Genomic DNA, 27,269 nt, shown 5'->3' on the forward strand with positions numbered 1-27,269 from the left:
GATGACTTAAGATAAATTTCTGTCTTTGAAAGAGACCATCTGAGAAGTTTGGAGCAAGGGTCTGCATTTTTCTGGGTTTTCTGTGTAGAACACGAATGAGCACCCTTGACAGGTAAACTGAAATGAAATTGGTTTTGTATAACCTTCTGTGCAATAAGAATGGAGTTGACTTATGAGGCAAGTTACTTCGCATTATCCAGGAGAGATGCTGTGATGAAAAAGTTCAGGGAGTAATAGCATCATGTTTCCTGATGCCACAGTACTAGTTAAAAATAATCATATGCAGAAGCTCCTAGATGCCCTCAAAATAAACATAAGGTGGTGTTTGTAGTTAGCCCAGTAGAATAGACTGCTCTACTGTTTTGGCCAGGATGCACTCCAGAACTGAATTTCTGACCGTGTTCCCACTCATAGAAGCATTTTGTGTTTGTAATTACTTGTCCTAGGAGAGGTCAGGCCCCCAGAATGGCAATGTTGGATACCCTGGGCAGTGTGTTTCAAGATTTACATCAGTAATATATGTTTTTCCTGTAAATACTTCAAGACTTCTCTGAGATGTGGTGGCTCATGGTCCAAAAACCCTTTGGAGAGGGAAAGTAACATGCTGAAACCATGGCTTGGAAGAGTAAGGGCAGCTTCTCAGGTGCTCTTATGTAGTTGTCAGAGTTAATGAAATTCATCTCTTGGTTTTCTCCAGTGAGGTTCTTCAATTTATAGTATTTGTGGAAAGGAGGTGGAAGAATTGTTCACAGTACTGCTGAGGTGTCAGGCAAAGCCTACTTGCAGCTGGGTTTTAGTATAAGTTGTCCCTTAGTCTTTCCTTTCACCCTCTGGTGAATCCTTATTCTTCCATCTAGAAGTCCAGAAATGTTTGTCCCCTGACACAAAAAGAAATCTGGAACAGTCATGGGTTCCTGTTTTCAGCAGTGGGTGGTAGCATTCACCTCATGGCTAAAATTCGAATCTTCCTCTTTCACATTTCTTTGTATTGCCACTTTAGTATGTAAAATTATCATGAAACACTGTGCTAGAAAATAGAAGACAGATTCTTTAAGCTGCCTTTTTCTCTTTATCCTCTTTATATTCCTTACTCTAAGAAACCTGGAAAAGCGCCTGTGTCTCTTGCCTCACCTGCTCTTAACTCATTGTACACTACAATAGAGGGAGATATGGATTTGCTAAAGCATGGCACTCGTTGGCAATTCCCAGAGCTGTCTCTGAACTGACACCTTTCTTCTTGTTTCATGATAAGTCCTTGCCTACTACTTAGTACCAGGTAGATGATGAGGTGGTTTTTGTTTGTTTTTTGTTGTTGTTGTTGTTGTTTTGTTTGTTTGGTTGGTTTTTGTTTGGTTTTTTTTGCCGGGGGGGGGGGGGGGGGAGGTTTGTTTGGTTTGGTTATTTTGTGTGTTATCTTTGGGTTTTAAATTCAGATTAGTAGAACAATCACTAAAGGCAATAAGGAACTAAATTGTAAAGCATATAAGAGTGTAATAATTGCAAAGCAGTAGTGATTTTCACTTTGGTAGGTGATACTCTCTGTGGTTTCAGGAGCTTGATGAAAAGTTGAGTGCTGACTGTCCTCTCTCACTCTGTTCAGGTCCTCTTTCATTGCCTGTGTTTCTACAGCTGATCTATCTGATTTTTTTGATGCTTCTCCCTGTAATCCTTGCCCTATCTTGCCCTTGGCTTCTTTTGGTGGCTGTGGCCACACAGCTGAATCCCATCTGGCAGCATCAATGCCCTTTCTTGAAGTTTCCATGCATTAGGATGAATTTTCTCTTCTGGCATTAACAGAATGGAAGCCGTTAGGCTTCTCTTTCTGCTTTTCCATTTCTTTTTCGGCCTCCTAGCATCTTGAAATGTGCAGTTCAATTATTATTAAATCATCTGGAAGTAAGAATAATCTGTGTTCTGCATGCCCTCTTTCCCTAGATCACAGTACTTGTTGGTTATTAGAAATAGAGGGCCTCAGTAAATTTGCTCCTAAAATTAGGTTCTAATTTATGGCCTTAAGTACAACAAAGGAAACACAAAAGAAGTGAGGGAGAAGTAATGACAGCAGTGTTCTGTACTTTCCTCATTTTCTTGATAAGAAGGATTTTCTAACTTGCTGGTTGTATGCCTAGAATCAGGAATTAATTTATGGTATAGGGATTTTTCATGGTCCTTGACTTACAGTTCTCTAAAAGAAACTTGTCCTCTAGGTAAGTCTCTGGCAGCTGCATTTGTGAGTTTGCCCACACTTGACTGAAGGCAGGTGTTTCAGATGTTTGAGCTTCCCAAGGAGCCCTGTGATGTGATTTCCATGGGAACTGTAACTGGCCTACGCATCTGGAAAATAATCCAGTTAGTATCATAGGGCTGTGCAGTATCTGAAGTTCTGATAGTTTTGAAGTAGTTACCTTTTATCTCTTGCTATAATTTGATAGCCTTCAGGGCAGGGGGGGATGTGTGACACATGGGACAGCACAGGCACTAAGCAAGGAGGTGTCACTGCAGTCTTGCTTCCCTCCTCTAGCAGAGCTGTCTTCTAATCCTAGGTGCCACTGGTTCATCAAGCTAACACTGCTTTCTTCATACTGATCTAGAACTTAATATAGCATATTCTCAGCTCTGAAATATGTGTAATGTGACTGGATGCTGTGAGTGACTGAAGGAGACTGTAAATAAAACCTTTGTTTCTGTGCTCCCATATGGCAGCACAGATTGACTAGAACCATCCCTTTAGAACTCTTTTATTTGGTTGTTTTCTGGTAACACTGAGCATTCTCTCTGAAACATGAGACTGACCTACATCAAGTAGAGAAGGTCATCATCATACAACCTGTATAAACTCTATAGGAAACTTTCTAGTGCCTAATTTTAAACTAATAAAAGCTACTGGTTTTGTCAGTATTTTGCCAAATCTGTGTATCTGTCATTTGCAATGGTGATGAATATTTGGTTATATTGCCACTGCAGCCAGTATTCATCATAAGCAAAATTTGTTTGGGGAATTAGTGGGTTGATTTGTGTTTGGGTTCATGTGATTCTGTTTGCTTTAGTGTTTTGGATTGTAGAACTGGACAAGAGAGCTTGAATGACATAATGAATCTCTCTGTGAGGTAATGTGATATAGTAGGGTTTTTTCTAAAAAACTATTTTTCTTTAGCCTTCCTAGAAAGAATGAGTGCATTGTGTTTCCACTATCTGATGCAGCTATTCCAGGAGAAAATAATACTTAACAAATTCAATGCTTAAAGTGATGATGGAATATATTTTACTCAGACCTTGCTGACTGCTGTTTGCTTGGCTCCCCAGACAAACGTGTTGATGACTGGCCCCTGATGCAGTCTCCATTCCCAACACTGACCATCAGCACTATTTATCTCCTCACTGTCTGGCTGGGCCCCAAGTGGATGAAGACGAGAGAACCCTTCCAGCTGCGCTTCCTGTTGGTTGTTTACAACTTTGGGATGGTTCTGCTCAACTTCTTCATTTTCAAAGAGGTGTGTATGCCCCCTTGCAAGAGGGAATTCTTACTGAGGTGTGAGGATGTCAAAATGAAAATGATGTTGCATGTTCTTGATGTCTATCGAGAGTCAATATTTTGCGCAGACTTTTAAAGATGAGTTTGCCTTTGAGGTGAGTATTTCTATAAATAGGTAGTTTCTGTTTGAGAATAATTATACTAAATGAATCTATAGAGAGAATTTGTGTTTGAGGTATTCCAAGTTCTCCTTAGATTTTTGTTAGTCTAAATACTGGAGAGACTGAAATCTGTAAATTTAACACCTGTAACTGATACATTTTTTTCATCTTAATAATCCTAAAGGGTATCAGAACGTATCTTGTTAGAAATTGAGCTGTTTACTCTTTCAACGTGTTTATAATATTTAGAAATTCAAATATCCATTGTCTGTAGTGAGGAAAAGTATCTTGTCTGGATGTTATCTTTAAGCATAAAAACTAAGTGAGCTATAACTTTAAATAAAAGCATACAGGCTTCTAAAATTTGGTTTGCAATGTTCTGAGTGTGTTACATGTAATAAATCTCAGTGTTGCTGCATTTTTCCTTTGCTGGATTTTCTGGACAGTGGCAAGGAATAGTAGCACTGCAGTGGAACAGCTGTGTAGCAGTAGCTAGCTGGGATTACTTAACAGTTTGGTAATTATTGTTCAAGGATCACTGTACAGAATAAGGCTGATGCTAAGTTTATGCTGCTGTGACTGCATCAGGAGTTGTCTTCCTGGAACACCTCTGATCATAGATTTTCAAAATCTGTTTCCAGAAATAAGCAAATGAACAGACATTTAAAATTACAGCATTGCAGAACTGCCTGGTCTGTTCTGTACTTTTGCCAGGAAAAAATGGCATATCTGATGATTATCTGCATTTTGACCCCTTTCCCAGAGCTCCTAGCATACAATCATTAATCATAAATTGTTTTGGCCTCTCTTTAAGACATGGTTTAGTAAAATTTAACCATCACACCTTAGTCATCATTTTGTCTAAACTATTTTCTTGGATTATTCAACTAAGTAGTGTGACAGGTACAAAAGACTTTAATGCTGATATGAAAGCATAGTTGAAGGAAGAGATTAAATCAAATCATCTTGGCAGGTTAAAACTGAAACTCCTGAAATTAGTTCTGCAGTGTTACTGCAATGCCTGTCTTTTTCACATATTCTTTTAAAAGAAACTTGTTTGTTTCATCCATAAACTGAATGATATCAAACTTGCAGTCAAATAATTTTCAGACCTATGTTTCTTATAGGATATGTGTTTGTAGCATTTCCAAGTTAATTAACATAAAACTGAGTGGGACTGGAAATACATACTTGTTGTTGATACGCTGAAAGCTCATAACTTTTTACACAGAGGTTCTAGTTTCCTCTTCTGTGCTAGTGGTAGGTTGTTATTCAATGGACGTTGAGGCAATGGATACAGCACTTCCAGCAAGTCTTTTCTTGATTGTAGAGACTGATAGCAGGAAGGTGTTCAAGTTTCAGTGGCTCCCTGTAACAAGGCAATTTCTGCTTCCAAAGTTTGCAATACCACTGTGCCACAATTGTAATTCTCACCAGTTTTAATGTAATTGTTATGAGTAAAATGATACTGCTTGTATTTTGTGAGTGATTGTAAAGTTTCCAGACATTGCTAAGAACAGAATTTGAATGTGAAACACCTTTAAAAGTTATTTAAATAACCATCCTGATGCCAAGCTCTTTTGTTCATCTGTGGGAGCTTATGTTAATTAGTAAAGTCATAAAGCACTCAGCACATGAGTCTAGTGCAAGACTCATACACTGAATTCAAGTTTAGGTCAAAATTTCGCATAAATTTTGCTTAGAACCTGCAGAAGTCACAATGGAATAGACCCTATTTTGCCACAGAATTTCATATTCTACTTCAGGGCAGTCTGGTGAAGTCAATTTACTGCCTTTTACCAAGGCAGTAACTCAACCTTGGTTGAGTTATCCAGTGGGTCACAGTAGAGATGGGTTGGTTTCTGTAACAGTGCAAATTAAACTTTCCCTGCTCCTCTCTATTAGTACTGGATGTGCTTTTGCCCATGTGGGACCACACTGGAATTCCAGTTAGTTACAGTAGTTTGTAAATGGAATTAGATGATGCAGAAGTAGTTCAGTTTCTTTTCTAGAATAATTTCTGTGGACAGTTCTTTCATTTCCCTCCTTTAACACACGTGCAGCAAACAAGTCCAGAGGTTCACAAGGTTTTGTATGTTGTAAATAAGATGGAAGTCAGGTTAGTGATAAGAGTAGTCAGTGCCTGTCCATGACAGGTTTTTTGAAATCTTTTTCTATCACTCCAATTTATGTCTGCTCCACTTCTTTCTCTCTTTGATCCTTAATAGAGGGATTACGTGGCTTTAAAATTCTTGGATCATAACATTTATGAATGTCAAGATCAGTGTTACTTGAACTTTGTACAACGCTAGACAAGTGTACTTCTTTCCAGTGGGAACTTGTTCAAATGTCAATTTTGTCTTCTCCTGTCCAGGTTTTTGCAATGTGCTTAACTGAGCACAAAGAGGCTCAACAGAAGCACTTCAATTGCTTTTCTGTTGGCCAAAATGGGGAACTTTTCTCCATCCTTTTTCCCTCACTGTGTTTAGTGGGTATTCAGCTTTCGCTGTTCAAAGTGAGGGGGGGAGGTTCTGGATTTTGGTTGTTATACTGTGCTAAGAATTGTAGACCCAAATTATCCAATTCTTGTCTCTTGAATAGTGGTTGCTTGAATTCATACTGGGAATAGCATTTCTGTCAGTTGTAGTGAAAGCAGTTAGGTATTTTCTGTTTCTGAAGCTAGAGCCATCAGAAAGAATATTAGTGTCCAAATAGCTTAAGGTCATACTGGAATTTGTTGTACAAGGCTCTCATTATCTAGGCAGATACAGGGAAAAATTAGTACTTACTTTTTAATTTACAAGAAAAAAATAAATAATCTGTAACAATAAGTTGTTAGTATTAAATATTGGCTTTCTTCAATAATTTTCTTAGGGTTAATAATATTTTAAGTGTTTCTGTTCTGTTAAGTTTGATGTAGCAAGAAATTTGCTGATAATTGTTATAAATGTGCTTTATGTATTATATTTCCCCTCATCTATGGCTTTAATATTTTCAGTTGTTCTTGTCATCAAGAGCTCGAGGGTACAGCTATGTCTGCCAGAGTGTGGATTATTCAGATAATGTTTATGAAGTTAGGGTGAGTATTTCTTTTTTGTGTTTGCATATGAATGTGTGTAATATATAGCACTACATGGTGGTTTAAGCCTTTTCTGAAAACAGTGTTTCCACAGCTGCTGTCAGCAATGGCTGTGTCCCGTTACATCTTCCCAGGCCACTTCAGGTTTGACTGCATCCTACATGGCAGGTTTAATCAAAATGCATCAGCATATTTGTGCTAGCTTGCATCTGACTGCTGCAAGTAAGGGGAGTCTTAAAGATACCATCCTTGGCTTCATCCACAGTTGTACCATGCTGGGTAAACTTTGTGTACATCTTTTGCTTCCCAGAGTTGCTGAAGTTTGGATACCAGGGTAACCACAGTAAAGGAGGTGTGTCCTGGCTAGATCAAAGCAAGTGAGATTTGTCATCTTATCTTGTGGTTGCACTTCACCCATCCTGGTGTGGCAACTCTTTGTCTCCTTTACCCATGTTTGGTTTTATGAGGCCTTGCTGGCATTTGGCAAATGTATTATCAGTAGATTTCATTGTATAATCTTAGATTTCAAATATCTGGGTTTTGGAAAACACCCAAATTAAAAGCAAAGTGCAGTTCCTTCTTCATTTTCGTAATGCTGTTGATTACCTCACATACTAAACCTTATCTTCCAGCAGAGCTGACACCTGAGAATCACTCATCTATTCTTGCAAGTTCCATGTACAGATTAGGACATGTCCCTGAAAATGCAGTGAAAATGTGTTATGTTTATGGTAATTTGAAAAATGTTTGTCTGTGAGTGGCTGTCCATGGACAGTGTTAGTAAAAGCTTGTGCACATGGCAATAGTGAGAGCAAAAGGTTTGAGTCTTACACCTTGTTTATAATGGCTGATACTGCAGAACAGCTCTGTGTGTAGAATTTTATTGGCCTTATTGCAGCTGGCAATCTTTCACCTTTCCCAATACAGTGCTCTCACTATGGCAGTCACTAGAATGATTCTGTTAAAATTTTTGTGGGAAAACAAGATCTAGCAGAGTATAGCAAGTGCTTCACATGTTTGGAGTTTTTAACAGATTAGCAAAATAGAATGCTCTTGCACTTAGCTGAATGACATTGAGGACTGGTGTGGTATATATTGAAAGAACTTTTATACTAGCTAAATTTTATACTAGCCTTACTTTTAGGTGCACTTATTTGTGGGAGGCAGTGGAGAGGTCAGACCTGCTCAGAAGAATTATCATCCATTTTGTTTGTTATGACAAACACAGCATTATTATACAATGAATTAAAGGCAAAATGACCTGAAGAATGTATTTATGCTTTATAATGTGTCCAGATAGGAAGGATTGCTCTAGCAATATTTACTCTTTTGACTTCCTGACTTTTTTCTTTTTTTAAAATTTTATAAAATTATTTGCCATTTTTGTGGATTTGCATAAAATTTATCCCTGAAGTTTTAAGTTGTAGCATGTTCAGTTTGCAACTGAGGGAGTTGAGGAAGAAGGGAAAATGGAGTTGTCTCAGGTTGCTGCAGCAAGTCTATAGTATGCTATCAGTCATGATTCTTATCTTGATCATTTTCTTGTAGTTCTTTTGAATGAATTCTCAGTTCAGGTAAATAAGTTGCAAGTAGAAAATTATACTTTCCACAAGTGTGCTTTCTCAAATTGAGGATTCTGGGATACCTTTCTGTCCTGCTTTACAGTATGTCATGCTCTGGATTTAGAAGGTATGCTGGTTTCTGACACTGTCAGACCAGAAAAAAAAAAAAAAAAACAAAAACCAACCCAATCCAAACCTCCTCAAGATTTCATTCACCATCGTCTTTCATAATACTAACCTACAAAAGCAATTTTTAAATGTTTTAGCAGTTTTGAGTATAGACTTGATGAGTATTTTAGCACATCTCTCATGTCCTTTTAATAGCTCTAGATACTAAATGTCTAGCATTTGCTGGCACCAGGTTTGCTCTGCAGAGAAATGCTGCACTGCAACAGTAGAATCAATTTCAAATGCAATGACCATATTTGCAAGGGAATGAGTAAATAAATCCTGTGTTGCTCAGATAAAGAAGACTGGGACTAGTTCACATGGAAACAGCAGTGAGCCCAGAAGGCATTATGGAACATGCTCTGAAAAGCAGAGCTTCATATATGACTTTATCTGGGGCTTTGAAATTTGGAACAAATGTTAAAAAATGTGAAATTAATTGTATGTAGTAGTCTAAATGGCAGCATAGGAGCATTGGTAGGGCCCTGTTTCTGGTTTTTTGGAAATGTGCCACTGTGATATTGCCATCACATTGAGTGGTCTGCTCTGTGTAAAGCTCCTGATCAAAATAAGGGGTCAAGAAACCATCCTTTGTCCTTCAAGAGACTACAGAGAGCTCCCAGAAAGCAAGTTTGGCTATCCTGGATACCAGAGAATATCCTTTTCTGCCTCTCCAACCCACATCATGTACCAAGACAGTAAGCCAGTGATTTTAAGGGAGCAGAGTAAGGGCAGGTGTTGGCACTTCCCCTGTACAGTTTAGCAAGTCAGCAACTTGGGGCTCAGAGACCTCTCTAGTCAGACAAAGCCTCTTCGGTTTTGCCAGTTTTTAGGGGAATATTTTTCCATGTATTTGTCTGTATATTTTCTTCAACTTTATATCCATCTTCTGGCTTTCACTGATGGTTAATTGTGAAGGTAGTTTACACAAAATGTGAAGAAGCTGGTCCTCCTGCTTACTGTTTTGCACCTACCTACACATGTTAATCTCATTCAGGCTCCCCTGACTGTTCTACAAGAAACAATGGACAACTGGAGCAGGCAGGGATGAAAATTAAATTCCCCCGTTGCCGAAACATTTGCTGAAATAAACTCCTTTGTGAATGACTTATCTGCTGAATGTAGTGGGCAGCCACTGTACTGACTGCTGGCAGGAAGTTGAGTGGTTTTGTTATGGAAAAAAATAAAATGTTCATAGTAAACAGAAAGAAAAGGGGGTAGAAAACCTCTTAGAAAGTATTTAGAGGGATCTACAGATGTAACTTGCAAAAACTTTTTTGGTTATAGCTTAAGAGTCAAAATTATAAGTGCAAAGGGCTGAGATGTTAAATCCATGCTTTGTAGTACTCCTTTGGGAGCTTCAGAATCTGAAGTGAATGATTTTGCAACACTGTCTAACTTAATGTATGCTGGTGTCTGTCCATAGTCATTTCTCCCCTCTGCTTATGTTTGTGTGTCCTTGTTTACCAGGTCAAAGTTCATCTATTTTATTTGCATTTCTGAAAAATTGGGAATATGGGCTTGTGTGAATTGGTTCTTGTTTTAAGTGTGCTGATTGTAATCATGAAGCCAAGCAATGGTTGTTTACTGTATTGTAATTGTACTCTGCATTGTTAATATTTATGTCTAGAGCTTGAGTAGTTTCCTCTTATGAAAAAGACATCATATACTTTAAAATTCAGTAAACTTGTCTTCACAAGTTCTGTAAATAAAATTCTATAACTGAAAATTCACTATAAAAGCTATTTTAATTTTTCACATTGCTGTGACCTTCCAAGGAGGGGTCCCTTCACATCCCTTAATGGATAAATGTCTCCAACCCAAAATGAGAAAAAATGCTGCAGAAACAGAATCCTCCAGTCAAAAACCCTGCAGCAGGCAGGAGACATGGGATTGGACCTCTTGTTGACCCTCTTAATCCTAGGCTGTAATGTAATCTTTCTGTGCCATCTGGTGTTTTAACAGACTTAGATTGGTACATATGAAAATTACCAGAAAATATATAGTTGTGACTAGTATTGTTCATTACAAGGATGTGCCTTTTTAATGCGTTTCCTTTTCTTTTCAAGTAATCTTTCTTGCATACAGTGTCCAAAGGCTAAAGGTTAGGCCATGATTTTTGGTGCTTTGAAAAATAGATTTAATAGCAGCCATCTGCTCCTGACATAGCTTACATATCAGCATATTGTTCTCTGTTTCTGCCCTTTTTCACTGACTTTATGCATGGCCTCAGGCAAATGACTTGACATTTGTTTCATTTTTTCTATAAGCTAATGATAAAAACATCTGTAGAAGTCACTAGAAGTACTGAAATAGATCATCAGTACACAAAACCTATCAGGTTTGAGAGTAAATGGTAGAAAATTTGATGATAGTAACAGAGCAAAGAACCTGACAGGCAAAAAAATCTACAGGAACACAAAATCAGCAGGTATAATCCTTCAAAGAGTCCTGTTGTTTTTCTAAAGTGATGGGAAGCATTTTTGTCAAAAGTTCAGATTATTTTTACCCATGGAGTGCAATTGCTTTCTCTGCTAGGTGCAATTCAAAAGAGCAATGAGATGTGTTATTTGACTTGTCCAAGAACATATACGGAACTTGTGGCACTTTGAGTATAAGACAGAAGTATTTTCGTAGGATTTTCATGTTTTGCTCTGTGTCACAGTAAATTGGCTATTCACTTATGGGCTATTTAACTTATTGGTCCCTTATTTCATTAACAAAAATGTCCATTTACTTTAAAAAATATTTTATGGCAGTTTGCTTATGACTGACCTCCTGGTTCTCTAAAAGTTTCTTTGAAGAGAGGACCTCCAAAGAGCTAAAGTATTTCAGTGCTGGATTGTCATTTTATGGCTATACAGTCCAAAGTGTTTATTGTCAACTTCTGAAATGAAAAGATGCTTATCTCAATTTATGTAAGAGGTACAACTTTAGCAAAGACCTGTAAGAGATGCTGGACTGTTATGCTAACCCATTGGGTGTGAACAAACCTTAATGTGGGTGTTATTAAATACCTGACTACCTGTCCCAGAGGCAGTACTGGATATTGAGCAATATATGCATATATATATATATATATATATATATATATATATATATATATAAAAATTATTCTTGCAGCTTGCCTGTGTGTCTGGGAACTCCAAGATCACTGGGAGTCACTTTTCTGTCATTAAGCCTCTCTCCAGCTTTAGATATTAATATCTCTTCATATAAAAGTGAAAAAATCTGCCTCCTCTTCCCAAGATGTGAAGTGGGCTAAATCACATCCAGAGAGAGAGAAGGGTGTTCATTAATGGATATATAACATAGAAGGCTGCAGTTTGGCATCAGTAAGATGTGCAGTCCCTCTGGGAAACTGCAGAGCCTGCAATGCAGATATGCAGCACTCTTCTCCTGTGCTGCATTTTTGCTTCTGCTGTAATTTCTCCTAAACTGTTCACCAGACCAATTATGGCTATGACAAACTTAGTCTGTGGAGAGGTGTTGTTTTTTCTCACTGCTTTCTGCTTTGGAGAGATGGAGGAAAACACCATGCAGGGCTATAGCATTGCTCTCTACAGCTCTTTATGGTTCCCCTTCTCTCCCCAAGAAGTATATGTGGAGTTGGGAAGAGAAGCTGTTCTGTATTAATTCTTTTATCTTCTGTCTTCCCTGAGGACTGAGGAGGTGGTGGGGTTATTTCACACCATATTAAGTTAAGAAAGTCTCATTTACCATCAACTGAGTCCTGAAAGACAAGGCCAACATCTTACAAATAGTGTGTTGTGACATTGCCTGCTCTCCTTGCTGGTGGTACCAATTCCAACTCTTTTTTTTTTTTCCACTCTCAGTGTGAGTCACCATCTGGTCCCACCCTTGCATAACAAGCTGGATGACTTACAATGCCAAAACGAGACTTGTTGCTATGTTTTGGGATCTGGGAGGGAGTCCCCACCACCACCATACTCCCATATCATAGCATTAGCATATTGCTACACAGAGCTTCTGGGCTTTACTTGCTTTGACAGTATCCTAATTTCAGCAGGAAGCCCTGTTTGTGTTGCATCCTGGGCAAGATGCGCTGTGATGGGTGGATGAGAAAAAGAATTTTGGGTGTGTAGCACTTCCCTGTTGGGTAGATGGATGATACCTGTTCAGTTTGTATGGCTCCTGTGGTCTCTTTTTTTCTACTCCCTGAATAGCAGAGAGCCACTGGGGGAATGCTGCTTTACAGAGGGAGTTACTGAGCAGGCCAGAAGAAACTGGGGGAAATGTTGCTATAAGGAATGTGAAATCTCTGCTGCATCTAACTTTTTTTGATATCTTTCAACCCATATGCCTGTGGTACTGGAGGTTTCACCTTTGCAACTTCATTTTGTCATCATGTTTCTGCCTCATTGTTCTGACCACATCAAAGTGTTGCCTCATTAGAGGGGGAAGCCCTGTGGCAGACTTCTGCAAAGCTTAGGAGAGAATGAGGACGCAAACTTCCCATGCTTAACTGGTAAACTGTTCAGATATGGCAGAGCTTTTAACTATATCAGCTCTTTTTTACAGATGTGATTTGAAAGCAACAGGCTAAGAATAATCTTCTTCCATAATCTTCTTCCATGTCCAGAACAGATGAAAGGAGTATTTTTTTGTTGTTCTCATACTGTCAGATGTTTGACTCCACCTCAACATTTAACCAAGATTTAGGGAAGGAAGCAGTGTCCTTCTCTTACAGTAGCTAGATGGTGAGAACTTTATTCCATTCAGCTTGGAATCACTCAAACTTACATAGTCTCTGTTTTTCATTGCAGATAGCTGCTGCTCTATGGTGGTATTATGTCTCTAAAGGAATCGAGTATTTGGATACAGTATTCTTCATCCTGAGGAAGAAATTTAACCAAATTAGTTTCCTTCATGTCTATCACCATTTCACCATGTTCACCTTGTGGTGGATTGGTATTAAGTGGGTTGCAGGTGGACAAGGTGAGTTCCCTTCCTCTCATATGCTTTTGACTGGACAGAAGGGAGAATTATTATTGTTTGGGAGCAGCAGAAGAAAATGTTATAGACTTGACTTAATAATATACAAAACTGTTTATTAATGCATACGGCCTCCTTCTGTGGGAAACATGGGGGAGGAAAAGATAACAGGGCAATAGTCTAATGAATTGCAAAACTTCTTTTCTTTTCCTCATGGGCATCAGTTGCAAGCCTGAAGTTCTGCCTTCGAAAGTATCTGTATCTGTGGGAAACAGAAAGATGTATGCATCTTGCTTAACTTGAATTTTTGCAGATACAGAGAGCTGCAAAATCTAATTATGGGCCACATTCTATGTGCAAATTTAATGAAGACAATGGAGATGTTATTTTGGCATTGTATATGAGTTTGAGGTTTGTTTTTATTTTTATTGAGAGGCAAATATAAAATTCTAAAACCTTCCCTTGGAGGTGAGCCAATAAATCTGTCAATTCACTTTTAAAACCTATTCATAATGACACAAGTCTAAATTCATTATCAGCCTTTTTTCCCCTTGCTTCTTTTCTAAAGCCTCCATCAAATCATTTTATTTTTGTTTATTTTACTTGCCACACCCTTCATTGCCAACATTGTACTCTTGTTCCTATTGTTCAGCCTTATCTCAAATTAAAAGCTCTGCAGAGCTGAGGGTACAGGGAAAATGCCCTCTTTCCTTTGATGTGTGCTATATTAGTAAACACAAAATACCATATTATGAACACCAAACTAATATTTTAGGTTTGGTGTTTTGTTTTTGGTTTTTTTGAACCACACTAACACTTAATGCATGGGTGGTTTATGCTCCCATTTACTATAGGTATTTAGTACTGAGTGGCCACTTACATTGCAAGGAAGAAATATGTAAATTCAGTGTCTCTTGACTGCCTTTCAATTTCTCTCACATAATATGCAGGAAGCCGGTCATTCAACCAGATGTTTAATGATCTTTATTTGCAACCACACCTATAAAATAAAATAATTGGAGACTGGATGGTTACTTGTAGTCTTGCTTAGAAATTCCCTGGATATCTCAGAAGGCCCACTCCCTTGTTGCCTTTTCAGAATTTTCCTGCTAAATATCTGCAGTTTTTAATGCAACAGTTACAAGCATTTCCAAATATCTTTCAAGCTTTATGTTCTAGCACTGCCTCTTAGTTTCTAGAGCCTGCAAAAGGAAAAGCAGCAGTTGCTTTTCTTCATTTATGTAGCAGCACTGCATAAATGCGGATAGATCTGTGTTCTTCTATTTTCTAGTTGATAGCACATTGCTTACATAGACAGGTCTATTATAAACTAGACCCTATTACAGCAACTGGTCCAGACCACACGGGCATCTGAGCTGTTTGATGTCTGCAGCTGTTGTCTGTATTGCCCTAATCTTATACATTAGAGCATTTTTGAGCCTCTCTGTCAGTGTAAGAATACTTTAACAAAATATAATGTGTTTCTGTTAAATGGCTGCTAATCTTGACAAAGCAAAGAGATCCTAATGCAAATGAAACTGTCAACATGCATCTAACTTGGATCATTCTGGAAAATATTATACTATACACTGACACATTTAAGAATGCTGGATATTTTAAATCATAAATAAAGAAACGAATGATTATTAATTTAGACAAAGTCACCTGGCAATGCCTTAAAGTTTTTATAAACATGAGTCAAGTCATGCTTCGTATGGGCTTTTTTTGCCCTATTTAATCAGACTTCCATGTGAGTTTCTTGACTTCTTGCTGAAAAGTGAACTTTTTGCATTTAAATACAGTTTAAAAGATTCAAATTCAGAGCATGGTACTTTATACTTTAAATTGTCAAATAAAGCTTTTGATAATTCTTCAGAAAAACATTCACAGTTATACTACAACAACTAATGTGGAATAGATGTCACTTATGTTTGTTAAACAAAAATCTTATAAAAAGCTTTGGCTCTCAAACCACGACACTAGTTACACTGAAGTGTGACATACTACTTGCATTAACATTTGTTTGTGTCAGCACATGTTGACAGCCAGGTCTGTATTATACTATTCAATATTTTGGAGATGGAATCCTGACATGTCCTGTGTTTTGTAATTTTTCCTATTAAAAATAATGATACAAGTAATACTAGAAAAGAATCCTCTTTTCCAAAATGACATGATGGTCTTCCCTTCTGTTCCTGGACAGCTTTTTTTGGAGCTCAAATGAATGCGTTTATTCATGTCATTATGTACATGTATTATGGATTGGCAGCTTGTGGCCCTAAATTTCAGAAATACCTGTGGTGGAAACGATATTTGACCATATTGCAATTGGTAAGTAATTCTCCTCCTTTTGGGATAAAAAGTGTTGCCTCTGTGTGGATTTGCATTTGCAGAGCTTTGGATCAGATGCTACTCCTTACAAAAGTTCTCTGTCTGACACTCCTCAATTAGAGTACTTCCTGGAGATGGAAGCATTTATTCAGCTTTGAAAAAACATATGCAGCATATATAAGGGTTGTGTGCGTTAAAGTCTTATGCTTCCTTGCTGGTTGTTTCAACTGAATAACAAAAGCACATTCAAAATAGAGAAAATTCAGATTGCTCATTATCTTCTCATTGTCCTGTTTCTGAGAGCTGATGCCAGATATTACAATAAATGTGATGCTCCTGGTCAAGCATAAATGTGTCTGCATGAATGTGACAGGCAAATACAGCTTTCCTACCACCTCCCATTTCAGCTGTTTTCATTACTTAATGAATTGGTATAAATTGATGTGCTCAGACCAACAGAATACATCCAGACGTTTTTGATTCTATATTTTCTGTCTTTCAGGTGCAGTTCCATGTGACTATTGGCCACACAGCCATGTCTATTTATATTGATTGTCCTTTCCCTAAATGGATGCACTGGGGTGTCATTTTCTATGCTATCACCTTCATTTTCCTGTTTGGTAACTTCTATTATCGGACATATAAGCTGCCCAAGGAACCTGTAAAGAATGGCAAAATAGCAAATGGTGCTGTTGCAAATGGAGTAAGCAAACCAGAAAATAATGCTGTGGTGGAAAATGGAAAAAAGCAGAAAAAGGGAAAAGCAAAAGGAGAGTAACTTGATCCAGGCCTTAACCATTGTTGGCAGTGAGGAACCTCCAGTTTGGTTTATAAAAGGAAGAAAAAAACACTATCTGTACCAATTAACCTTAGGTTACTGAAGAGCTAGAACACAGATATTTTCATTATTTATGAAGATTGTTTTAAGAACAACACTAAAGTTGAATTTCTATTGTAATTATGTAATTATCATGCATATGGTCTCTGTGTAAACTTGTAGACTGCTGGTGTTGGTGAATGTAAGGAAGAATTGCAGTTGATTCCATGTTTAGCAGTCCAAAAGTTATTACTACCATTGATACAGGCAGTTTTGTTGGCACCCACATTTCTTGGGGGGTGGGGGGGAGGGAAAGGAAGTAGCATTTGAATACTTGTGCTTTCTTTCCAGAAAATTATTAAATTTCAAATTATGACGTATTATCTAATCAGAATGTGCAACTTTTCTTCTCCTCCTTGGAGAGTACCTTCAGACAAAATATGTGCTGTCAGAACAGTGTTTGACTTTTCAGACATTACTTGATTTAATTGAGTATCTGTTACAGTTTGGTTTTTGTTTTATTTTTCTTGTGTGGAAATATACCTACCTCTTCATCTGCTGAAAAGAATATTGAGCATTAAATAACTGGTTTCTGAAATATGGAGTCCTCTAATCTAAATATCCGTTAGTACTAATTCAGGAGAGTGTGTGTTTCCCTGTGGGAGTAAAAGGGATTTTTGGTGGTATCCTTTGATCAAGTCATCATTTCAGTGTAAACTGAAATTTTGGAGTGGTACTTTTAGTAGAGCCAAGTCAAGAGTACATTTTAAGAATGTGTAAATATGAACAAATATATTGGTTGAAGCAAGCAGTAAAAATAGGCTTGCTGCTTGTTGTCTGTGACCTGCATTAAATCTGTGGCACTGACTCAAAATATTCAAAATGGTAAGATAATGCTATGGTGGAGAGAAAACAGCATGTAATTCTATTTAGAAATGTGTGCATGAGTAGTCATGCTAACTACAAGACCAACCATCACTTTATTGGGAGAGAGAATTGGGTTTAAAAGTACTAAATACAGCAAACATAAAACCTGGAAAACGTTGCTATTGCTTGATACCTGTCAAAACTCTATTTGTTAGACACTTGCGGGCAAAGTATTGCTGATAGACAGGCCACCATTGTAAGTCAAAACTGCTAAAATAAGTAGAAACTTTTAGATGGATTTTCATTTACATATTACATAAAGGACTTTTTACCATTCCTTTTGTGAAGAAAATAGGGAAAGATTTATACACCTTCTGAATAATGTGATTACTAAGAGATACATTTTGAGCTGCTTAGCATGCAATGAGTAGAAGATGGGTGGAATTAGAAACTATATCCTGAATTACTGTGTTCCTTGGCCATCACTGCAAGAGCTGCATTGTTACTGTCCAAATGCATTCCCCCCCCAGCTCTGGTCAAAAACATATCCAGAGGTAGCAACAAACGTGTATCTGGCAAGTGGCACCACTGGTGCAGAAAGAGTACACGGAACTGTGAGTATAAAGTGAGTGACACGTTAATAGGTTTTTATATCGCAATCATCCAGTGACTGCTTATAATATGCAAGCAGGTCACATATTCTGGTTCTCAGGTTTGTCTTGTTTCTATTTTTTAAAAAAATCTAAACCCAGAAAACAGGTCCTAGGAAAAAGAGTTTTGGATATAGTCTGTTGTATTAAAAAATAATTCCTAATGCTGGAGTTGGTTCAGCTGGGAGGTGGTTCATCCCTAATCACCACCACTTTGGATTTTTGGGCAGAATGTAGAATTGTGAAAAACTGTCTCTGCTGAACTCAAATGCATGTGACCATTAAGTTTCTTATCTGCTGTGTCTTCTGATTCTTGCAGCCTTTGTAATGATGCTTTTTGCATTTGCATAACTGCATATTTGCGTGGTGTGGCATGGGGAAGAGGGATGGGGATCTACCCTTCCTTCTTGGACAGATGCCACTACCCTTAACCAAGCCAAAATGCTGGCTGTGTAACTTTGGCTCAGTAACTTTGGAGTAGCTAAAGGAGTAAATAACTAAGAGCAGATTTACAGCACACCTGCTACTCCAAGGTAGTGACTGGTGTGAATGCAGTTATCCTGCTGTAATTTCAAGGTTGTTTACCCCACTTTGATTAAAAGGTAGCTTCTTTCTATTTGCCATGGGATGTGGGCAGCTAACTTCTAAGTCTGTATCATTCCTTGAATTGTGTTAGATTGGTTGTTTGCTCTGTCATTCATTCAACAAGCCAGATCAGCTAAACTGATACTCTTAGTGTGATCTAGCTCTGAAACAGCATATGGGGAGTATTCCAGTACAGGTTCAATTGTGTCTTTGCTACACTTTCTGACTAATTCTTAAGAATTATGTCTTGCATGATGGTAAATATTTAAATAACTGAAAGTCAAAAATTTTTCTCCTTCATTATGCATGGAAGGGAATTAAAGTTGATTGGAACTTGAACATTGTTGACAGAACTTGAGTAGAAATCTACTATCAAATTCTGGGGTAATCATTAAATTCTAAAAAAACATGAAAAACTCATTGTGAGAATGCATGTGTACATACACATCATGTTGTCTGGCCCTGTGCATAAAACTGGTTTGAGAGATTGCCATTTCATGGGGGAAAAAACTCCAGTTATAAAATTACTGGAACACTGCTGTTTTGAGGACATCTTTTGCAGTATGACTTTCCTAGGTCTATTTATATTTGATTGTTCATGTAATTCAAGTCCCATTGCAATCTTGAATATAATGGCCTTATTAAATGTGCATTTTTGTAGGCATGACCTTGAGTGCAATATTTCTGTTTCTGACTATGCAGCCAGACTCACAGAATACAGGGCTCAACTTGTACAGCTTTTTTTTTTCAAAATATAGGCAATAATGCACATGTGAAATACTGACAGATCCATTAGAGTCATCTTTGAATCTAAGGAAGCTTAAAATTTTGCTATGAAAGTATGTATAAATGTGTATTTTCTATACACAGTTCTGAAATTCAAATTATACAATCTTTTGCAGTAGAATTATTCTTTACAGGGTTATTGGGGTTTTGTTCTTCTAAATCTTTCAATTTATTGAAAAATTAAATTCAAACAATTAGAAACTTCTCTTTTTTTGCCAACGAATGTTAATTTTTTGCTAAGAGTTCTGAAGTTCTTGGACCAGAGTCTCTAATTATTTGATGCCATATAAGTAATACCATTTCATCTAGCCTCATCTCTAGCAGTGACAGTTGTTGGATTATTTAGCACTTTTTCAGTGTAAAATTAAATACAAATTATCTATACATGTGTGTATATATGTGTACACATACATAGTGTATGTGTGTGTGTATATATGTATGGGTTCTTAGCAGATTCTTTCAATATGTGAAGTAAATTATATTTCTTGAATGTGAATTTGGCAGGAGCTAATAGAATGATTCCTAGCTCCAGCAGGAAAATGAAGCAGTTTTCTTTCCACAGATCCAATATCAGTCTTGCAAACATAAATAGTATTTGTCAGTTATTCTAGATATAGGATGGCAGACAAGACAGAGCCATTTCTACCAATGTAATAAATATTTTGAGGCATCAGTTGTAGATTCTGAGGGGAGAGATCTCAACTTAATGTAGCTGAGGAATTATGCTGTATTATGGTAGGGATCATTTTAGTATGAGTAACTTGCTCCAGGTGAGTCTTTGAAATCATTGCAATCATATTCTCTGTTTGACAGAAAACTTCTAAAAATAAATCATAGAGTCATAAAACCATTTAGGTTGGAGAAGACCATTAAGATGACTGAGTCCAACTATTAAACAAATGTTTCCCTGTAAGTTCAGAAGTGTGGCCTATTTGATTACAGGACCATCAGTTACTTCCAGCTCGCATCAGGAGAAAAAGGTGAAGGCAAAATGAAAATGCTGCACATTTTTTCAAGTTAACCTAAAGGGCACATTTCTTCAGAGTAAACACTTGAACTGCATGTGCTGGGAAGGGAGGTAAGAAAGTACAAATAGCTTTTGTGATGCAAGATCTCAGTCCTAAAATAGCTTACAAGCACTGGCTATCTCTTAAAAACTTGAATAAAACTGTTCATGGTGCATAAAGCATGAAGCTAATGTGGGCTGAGATGTATTTCAGTCAAAATTGAAGAGAATGGGGAGCTAATTAACTATCTGGATAGTGTATTTATCTTGGTTAGAAACACAGACTAATCTAATTTGATACCTAAAGCAAGACACCCATTTGACATCTCATTGCACTGCAGTCTGATGCCCCTTTGCTAATGCAAGCAGAGGGAGCTCCATGGAAATGAGTGGGTTGGTTCCCATTTACCTCAGCAGAGTGTGCTGAGCACTAAAGAGCAGAGAAAATACTTGTTTTCTGCCAATATCCCAGGAGGATTGAGGGAAATGTATGGTTCAGGGTGCTGCTTTTGCATAAGGTGTTCATGCTTTTGTAAACATTAAAAATAAATATTACTTTTTTCATGCTGTTTGAGTTTGGTTTTATACATTCTGCAGTATGTTCTTCTGTGTCCCATCTTGCCTCAGGATTCCTGCTAATTTTAGTGTTGTGCAGATTGTGTGATGTAATCTGTTTTATTACCCAGGACTTTGAGAAAACCATTTTTTTGTGACACATCCTCCTCTTTTAAGGTTACAGGAACTTCCTAAATTTGCATATTATCCCCAAATAATAGTAGAGTGACTTTGAAATCACCCTTAGGGAACTAACTGAAAATAGGATGCCCACTTAAAACAAACAAAAAAATCCCCTAAGTTTCCTTATTTGGTCTTGGAATTGTTAACAATTAGGAATACAATTAGCCATGAAGTTTAGCATTTGCTGGACACTGTGTGGTGTTAATGAAGTCTCTCATCCCAGGGAATCTGGAGCACTTTTGGCATTGGATGCAATTTGTGGTTACATGTGCTGGGTACAGTAAGTTCCTTCATTGTCTGCCAAGTATGATCTCTGTAATCAGCCTTATAATATCAAGTTGCACCTGTGTTGCACTCCTAGAACCTCAGTGCAAATAGCTACTCCAGATGTCAAGTAGTAGAGAATCAGGCCTGCCATCATAGCAAAATATGGTGTGGTCAATTATGTCTTGCACAATTCTCAGCTATTGCTTCAATCCACTGCTTGCATCCTCCCTGGAATCAGAAAATACACCGTGTTCAGAACAAGATTTGTCCTTTAGATGATTAACATGTGCTGGGGTAGGCTCTCTCTGCAGGCATCCTTCTCACAACTCTATTCCCCGCCAGTAATAAAAATAATTTTAACATGTTCAAATCAGATTTATTGGATTATTGGATAGAATGGACTGGATCCTCTGAACTTCAATGTTCTTTTTTTATCACTTGCTTCTTAACATCTGGGAAGTTGGGGTTTGGTGGGGGAAGGGTTTTATTACCTGTTCTCTTGCTCAGCTCAAAGCACTGAATGTGGGTGAACGTGGGCTACTCAGACACACACATGGAGCATATACTCAAAGGCAGCTATGAAGGCAGTTCCTCTATGGACTAGTGCCTTTCAGTGTCTTTTTTTATGCTTGGGACTTCTAGGTCACCTGGAAGTGACCTAGGATGAATGTAGGCACACTTTTCTGTTGGCTGCCTGACATGTCAGTGACATCACATTTGACTTAATTACAAAGATACTTATTGATGGGTAAGTTTATGTCTCTTGATCATCCAGGGCCTGATTAGTGCACCTATAAAACAGAGCTAGCAGTTCCTGCCAGAGCACCACACAGCCAGTGCTGCTTTTGGGGGAAAAGCTGTTTGCATTTTCATTCAGTAGGTGGGAATCGATGCAAGCTCATATGGCATCACTGCTATCTGTCAAATCAATCAGGTAGGGTTTAGTCTGCTAAACAAAAAGAAATCTTTGATTTTTGAAATTATTCAAAGTGTTTTCTGTCCTCCTTATCTTTAGAGACCTATTGTTCTTGCAGTTGAATAACCTTAATTTTTTTGACGAGAAAACCACTGTTATGGTAGTATTTTTTGGAGTTTATGTGTGTTTATGGGAGAAAACTAGAGAAATACAAGAAACAACTTGGGCCAAAAGCTGGAGAACATGAGGTAATTGCTCCTCTAGTTTTTGCTGTTGCCCCTAGATGTTGCAGGAGTTAAATGACTGTAGCTGTTACTGTTGTGTACTCATTACAGATGCTGTAAGTACTCTCTGAAGTACATGAAAATTTGCTTTGTCTTAAATGACACTTGAGAGTGATTTATCTAACTACAAATGCTTGGAGTGAAAGTAATTACGAACATCATGCTCCTGCATTGGCAGGACTCACTCTGTATTTTCTAATTGATAATCTTCAGAGCTTCTGAGTAGCTTCTTGCAGTAACACAAAGTCCTTAAAAAGCTGAAAATTGATGTATAACTGCTAAAAATTTTTTTTTGCAGAGCTTCTGCTGCTGCTTTCTTTTTTGTGCATGTGTCTTCAGGTCAGGTGCTTGCTTACTAAATTATTCCAGAGTGGGATGTATGTCATAGGAAGATCTTATAGTATCTGCAAGTAAGTAAAATGTTGAAATAAACTTTGAGGTGTTTTACAATCAAGGGCTTCAAGTCCTTGGCATCATTTGGTACTCTGGGTGCACCTCAAATGCTGCTCTTGGGCACAGGGTACTGCAGCCTGGGTCTACCCAGCCTGATAGGAATTTTCCTTACTGAACAACAGATTCTCACCTGGAAATTGGTGTCTGACCTGGTTTCCACACAATTGGCAGATGGCACTGAAGAAGTCCCTGGGCCAATGAGGAATGGGGTTTTTTTTGTTGTTGTTCTACCTATTCTCAAAACATCAAATTTGGCAGGGGGTGTCGGAACATTTTCTGCTGACAGCATGAGGTACAGAGTTGCAGAAAATGTGTCCCTGGATGCAGTACATGTAAAGAGCCTAGAATACTTTTCAGCTCTTAGTTTCTTGACATAAACCAAACATGTTGGAAATGCTTCAATTAAATAGGAAAAACCACCACATTGTTGGGATTTACTCAGAAAATGAGATTTTTAGGTAATAGGTAGCTCTTTACTGAAAAATTCCCCTTTTTTCCTCTTTGCCTACTTCAATCACTTCCTCTGTGCATGTCTTTTTGCTGTGCTAGAGTGGCTCCTTGGGTGAAGACTGTAATGTGTTCAGAGAATAGTTTACTGCTGTGATTTGTCACTGGGGCATGTGAACTGTCTTTTCATGCAGTCTGAAATGCCAAACAGCAGCTGCACATTCTGAGTAGTAACAATATCTTTCATTTAATGATCCCAAAACTGGGTGTTCTGGATACAAGAAACTAATAGAAGGGACAGTTTTTATTAAATTATGTCTTCCTGCTTAGCAAATATGGGGCTACAAGGACAAACTCCAGTTTCGTATTCTATGATATGGAGGCACACTGTGCATTCATAACCAGAGCTTTGGCTGTGAGAAACAGAGAGTTTGCTGTGCTACAAAATCACCTTGTTAGAGATTTTATACTGAGCTCTTCTGTGATGGCAATTTAATAAATATCAGATTTTTATATAAATCTGACTTTTGGGTATTTATGCTTTAAAGTCAGGTAAGTTTTCTTGTAGAGGTAAAATCCCTCATTGTGAGTTTAGATGCTTTTTGGTATTCTCTAGGTGAAGTTTCACTTATTTCAGTGAGAATTTCACCAAGGGCAGTCCATGATGCTAACAGAATTTATTAATTTAATTACCATCTAGACTTCACATTGCACACTAGGAAAGTTGGAGTATAATAAAAAAATAAGGACCAAAACCTTTAATTTTTTTCCACCTTTTTTTTCACTTTTTTTTTTTGGTAGTTGTTGTTTTGGTTTCATTGGTTTTGGGGTTTGTTTGTTTGTTTGTTTGTTTGGGGTTTTTTTGAAGACTTTACAATGAAGGTATAATTACTTTAGTAAAATACTAGAAGTGGCAACATATTTTGAACTTACACAGTGTTGCCTGAGAAAGCTCCCCTTTGTGCTGCAGACCAGTGCATGGGTGACTTTTTTCTGGCTTTATGGCACTTTATTAAGTCTGGTTTTGATAAGGGGTGAGATATGAGACTTGTACGTGCAATGCTTGTAACTCAAACTCTCCTTAATGTCTCTAGTTGCACCAGCACTGTGGAATCCCCTGTAGTACCATCTTAATAAGCACTTGGCATAAATTGTCTGTCTCACAAGTCTATAAAATCTCTTGGATCTAGGAGGTGTTGTCTGAAGCCCATTGAAAGCTACAGAGGGATTGATTTACTAAAATCCTTGAGCTGAACAATTTCAATTTCAAATTAAGAATTTGTAATTTGTAATTTTGTAATTTTTAAAAATGTAATTTTTTTATACTCAGACCCACAGGGTGCCTTTCAAAATACATTTCAGCACGTTTTTGGCAGTGAAACAATTTTTCATTCTCTCAAACACCTTGAGTTGACTCTGGTCCAGCCACTGGCTACCAGGGAGCAGCACTGGACTCTCTGCAATTCAGGGCAAGTATTAGAAGATGGCTGCTGAGCTCAGTAGGAGATGCACTAAGTAGAAGGAATCTATTTACTTTGTAATGTGTTTTGTTAGGAATTTTAACTGACTGGAGAATAAGTGGGTATTTTCATCTGACAAAAATATTCTTGATACTTTCTTCACGTTACCTCTTGATGCGTGTTTTCATGGGGAGTAGAAACGTGCTCTAGGAACAGAGATGCACAAAGCATTAGCGGTCTGCTTGCTTTTGCATTGCAAAGATGCTGAAAACAATATGATGCTTCAGCCTGACAAAGAATTTGAGATTCTGTTCTCAATTTAATTTTTGGCGTAGCAATTTTGGCAGCATGACATCTTGAGGCAATGTAATTCTTTGTTTGTGAAAACAGCAGCAGAATTCTGTGCAGTGCCTCCTTCACTGAGCAAATTTCCCATTATAAGCATAATGCCAGACACCAAGATTAGTTCTCAACATCATTGTGACCTGGTGAGCAGTCCATTCTGGATCTAAATTAGAAATTTAAAAGGATTCCATAATCTGCCACAAAGTCAATATAGTTAACAGCTTTTTTTCAGCACAGTTACTAGGCCAGGACATAGAAATTATTAGCTGCCAAAGCTATGTTTAGGAACTAAGAATTCAGAAATATAAATGAAAAAAAATCAACAGATTGTTTGTGTTCTATTTCCTGATTTAAGTAAGTTTTAAAAGTCAGTTCATTCGATACAACTTTGTCATGTCTTTCTTCAGCATTTAGGAATAAGTTAAAAAAAAGACAAATCCCTGAGCTCTGCTCATTGACGATATTACTTACTGTTCTTTTTGTGCCCTCTTCTTTTTCAATAGCTAAAGCAACTGAATTAAGAAATGTCCTCATTTTTGCTTATTAATGCTATTTATATTAAGAAAATAAGTATCAGGTTTTTAATTCCCTGCTGGAGCTTGTTTCTCTTTGATGCTTAGACAAAGTAGCCATTACAGTAGTGAAGAATGCTTTAGAGGAGAGATTGATGATACACTCAATCAGAGGTGAGGGTGGGCTAATTAACTATATTTCTTAATTTATTTTTTCAGCTGTTATAATGCAATCTGAATGTTTATGCAAGAATTTCAGGTCTTGAAACTGGAAATTCCATAGCAAAAGGAGCATTTTATATTGGCAAGGAGGAATTAATCCACTCCCAGTGGTATGGCCCTGCTGTCCTATGAAAGTTGAAAGAATAAGAAATCATAAATCATAACAATACTCAGCCCTGAACCACTTTTAAAATTTCAAGATTCTCATGAGTGGTCAGTCCTATTTCTTGGGTCTGGTGTACCTTTGAGGACTTATGGGATTGACTGAGGAGCAATTTAAATATGTAAATAAATAAAAATAGCAGATGTTGAATATCTGTTCCAGGTGATTTAGTGGGGAAAGGGAAGATTTCCGTAGCTGGAAACTGCATCTACTTGCAAAACATTTTTTGGGTGGCACTTGAATTCAGCAGGTTTGCACAACCTATGAGCTGTCACCAGATTGCAGGATGAAGGGATGAACACAGGTGAGTGGTGGTGAAGGCACAGACAGCTGGATGATGCATTTCATTACAGTGTTTCCTTGGGAAAACTTGGAGCCCTTCCTAACTGCTGATGTTTTCTAAGGAAGAGCTAAATAATGTTCTGGCATCAATAGGAAGGGCGTTTCTGCAGCTCCACCTCCACGGCTTTAGAGCTTTAACTGATGGGCAATCTTAAAATGGCTTTTCTGGCAGGTACCTACCACAAAAGCAAAAGATAATCTTTCCAGAGCTCCTCAACACTGGTAAAAGATCACTCTCAGTTGTTTAGCTCTGGGGTATGCCTTACCTTAACAGGGAAAGGAGACCATAAGAAGACTTACAGTTTACTTTGAATGGCCACTGTGCAAGCTGTGAGAGGTTTTGTATGTTTTCCAGTGAATTACAGGCAAGGATGAGAGGACTGAAGAAGTTTTGAGTAGACACCCTTTCTGCAATGTGGTGTCATGCCTTAACAATAGTGTTATCCCTCCTGGCAGGGCTATAAAGTAAGGAGATTATTAATTCAACTGTAAAAAGCACAGTAGGTAATTTGTGTTAGCCCTAGTTCTTTGTTAATTTTTTTTTTCCAAGGGGAAAAAAAAAAAAAAAAGAGACATTTACAAAGGGGTTGGAATACCTGGTAAACCACCAGAAACAAGACTTGCAAGGACTTGGGTAAGGATGACTCTCTCCTTTGATCCTGTTCTTTCTGCAGTGTGGC

The 27,269-nt window shown here is 37.7% G+C and overlaps 1 protein-coding gene across 2 annotated transcripts in view; it reads left to right on the forward strand.

Moving 5' to 3' along the window:
- The window catches only part of ELOVL4 (ELOVL fatty acid elongase 4), a 37,307-nt gene extending 16,356 nt beyond the window's left edge, over positions 1-20,951 (forward strand). For both annotated transcript variants that reach the window (XM_058801353.1, XM_058801354.1), the window contains exons 2-6: positions 3,304-3,491; positions 6,632-6,712; positions 13,230-13,401; positions 15,602-15,729; positions 16,232-20,951. In XM_058801353.1, coding sequence (XP_058657336.1) covers positions 3,304-3,491; positions 6,632-6,712; positions 13,230-13,401; positions 15,602-15,729; positions 16,232-16,507 — 845 coding nt within the window. In that variant the 3' untranslated portion in view covers positions 16,508-20,951. The remainder of the gene's footprint in view (positions 1-3,303; positions 3,492-6,631; positions 6,713-13,229; positions 13,402-15,601; positions 15,730-16,231) is intronic.
- The last annotated feature ends 6,318 nt before the right edge of the window (positions 20,952-27,269 follow it).

This window comes from Ammospiza caudacuta, chromosome 3 (genome assembly GCF_027887145.1).
Source record: "Ammospiza caudacuta isolate bAmmCau1 chromosome 3, bAmmCau1.pri, whole genome shotgun sequence".
Lineage (NCBI taxonomy): Eukaryota > Metazoa > Chordata > Aves > Passeriformes > Passerellidae > Ammospiza > Ammospiza caudacuta.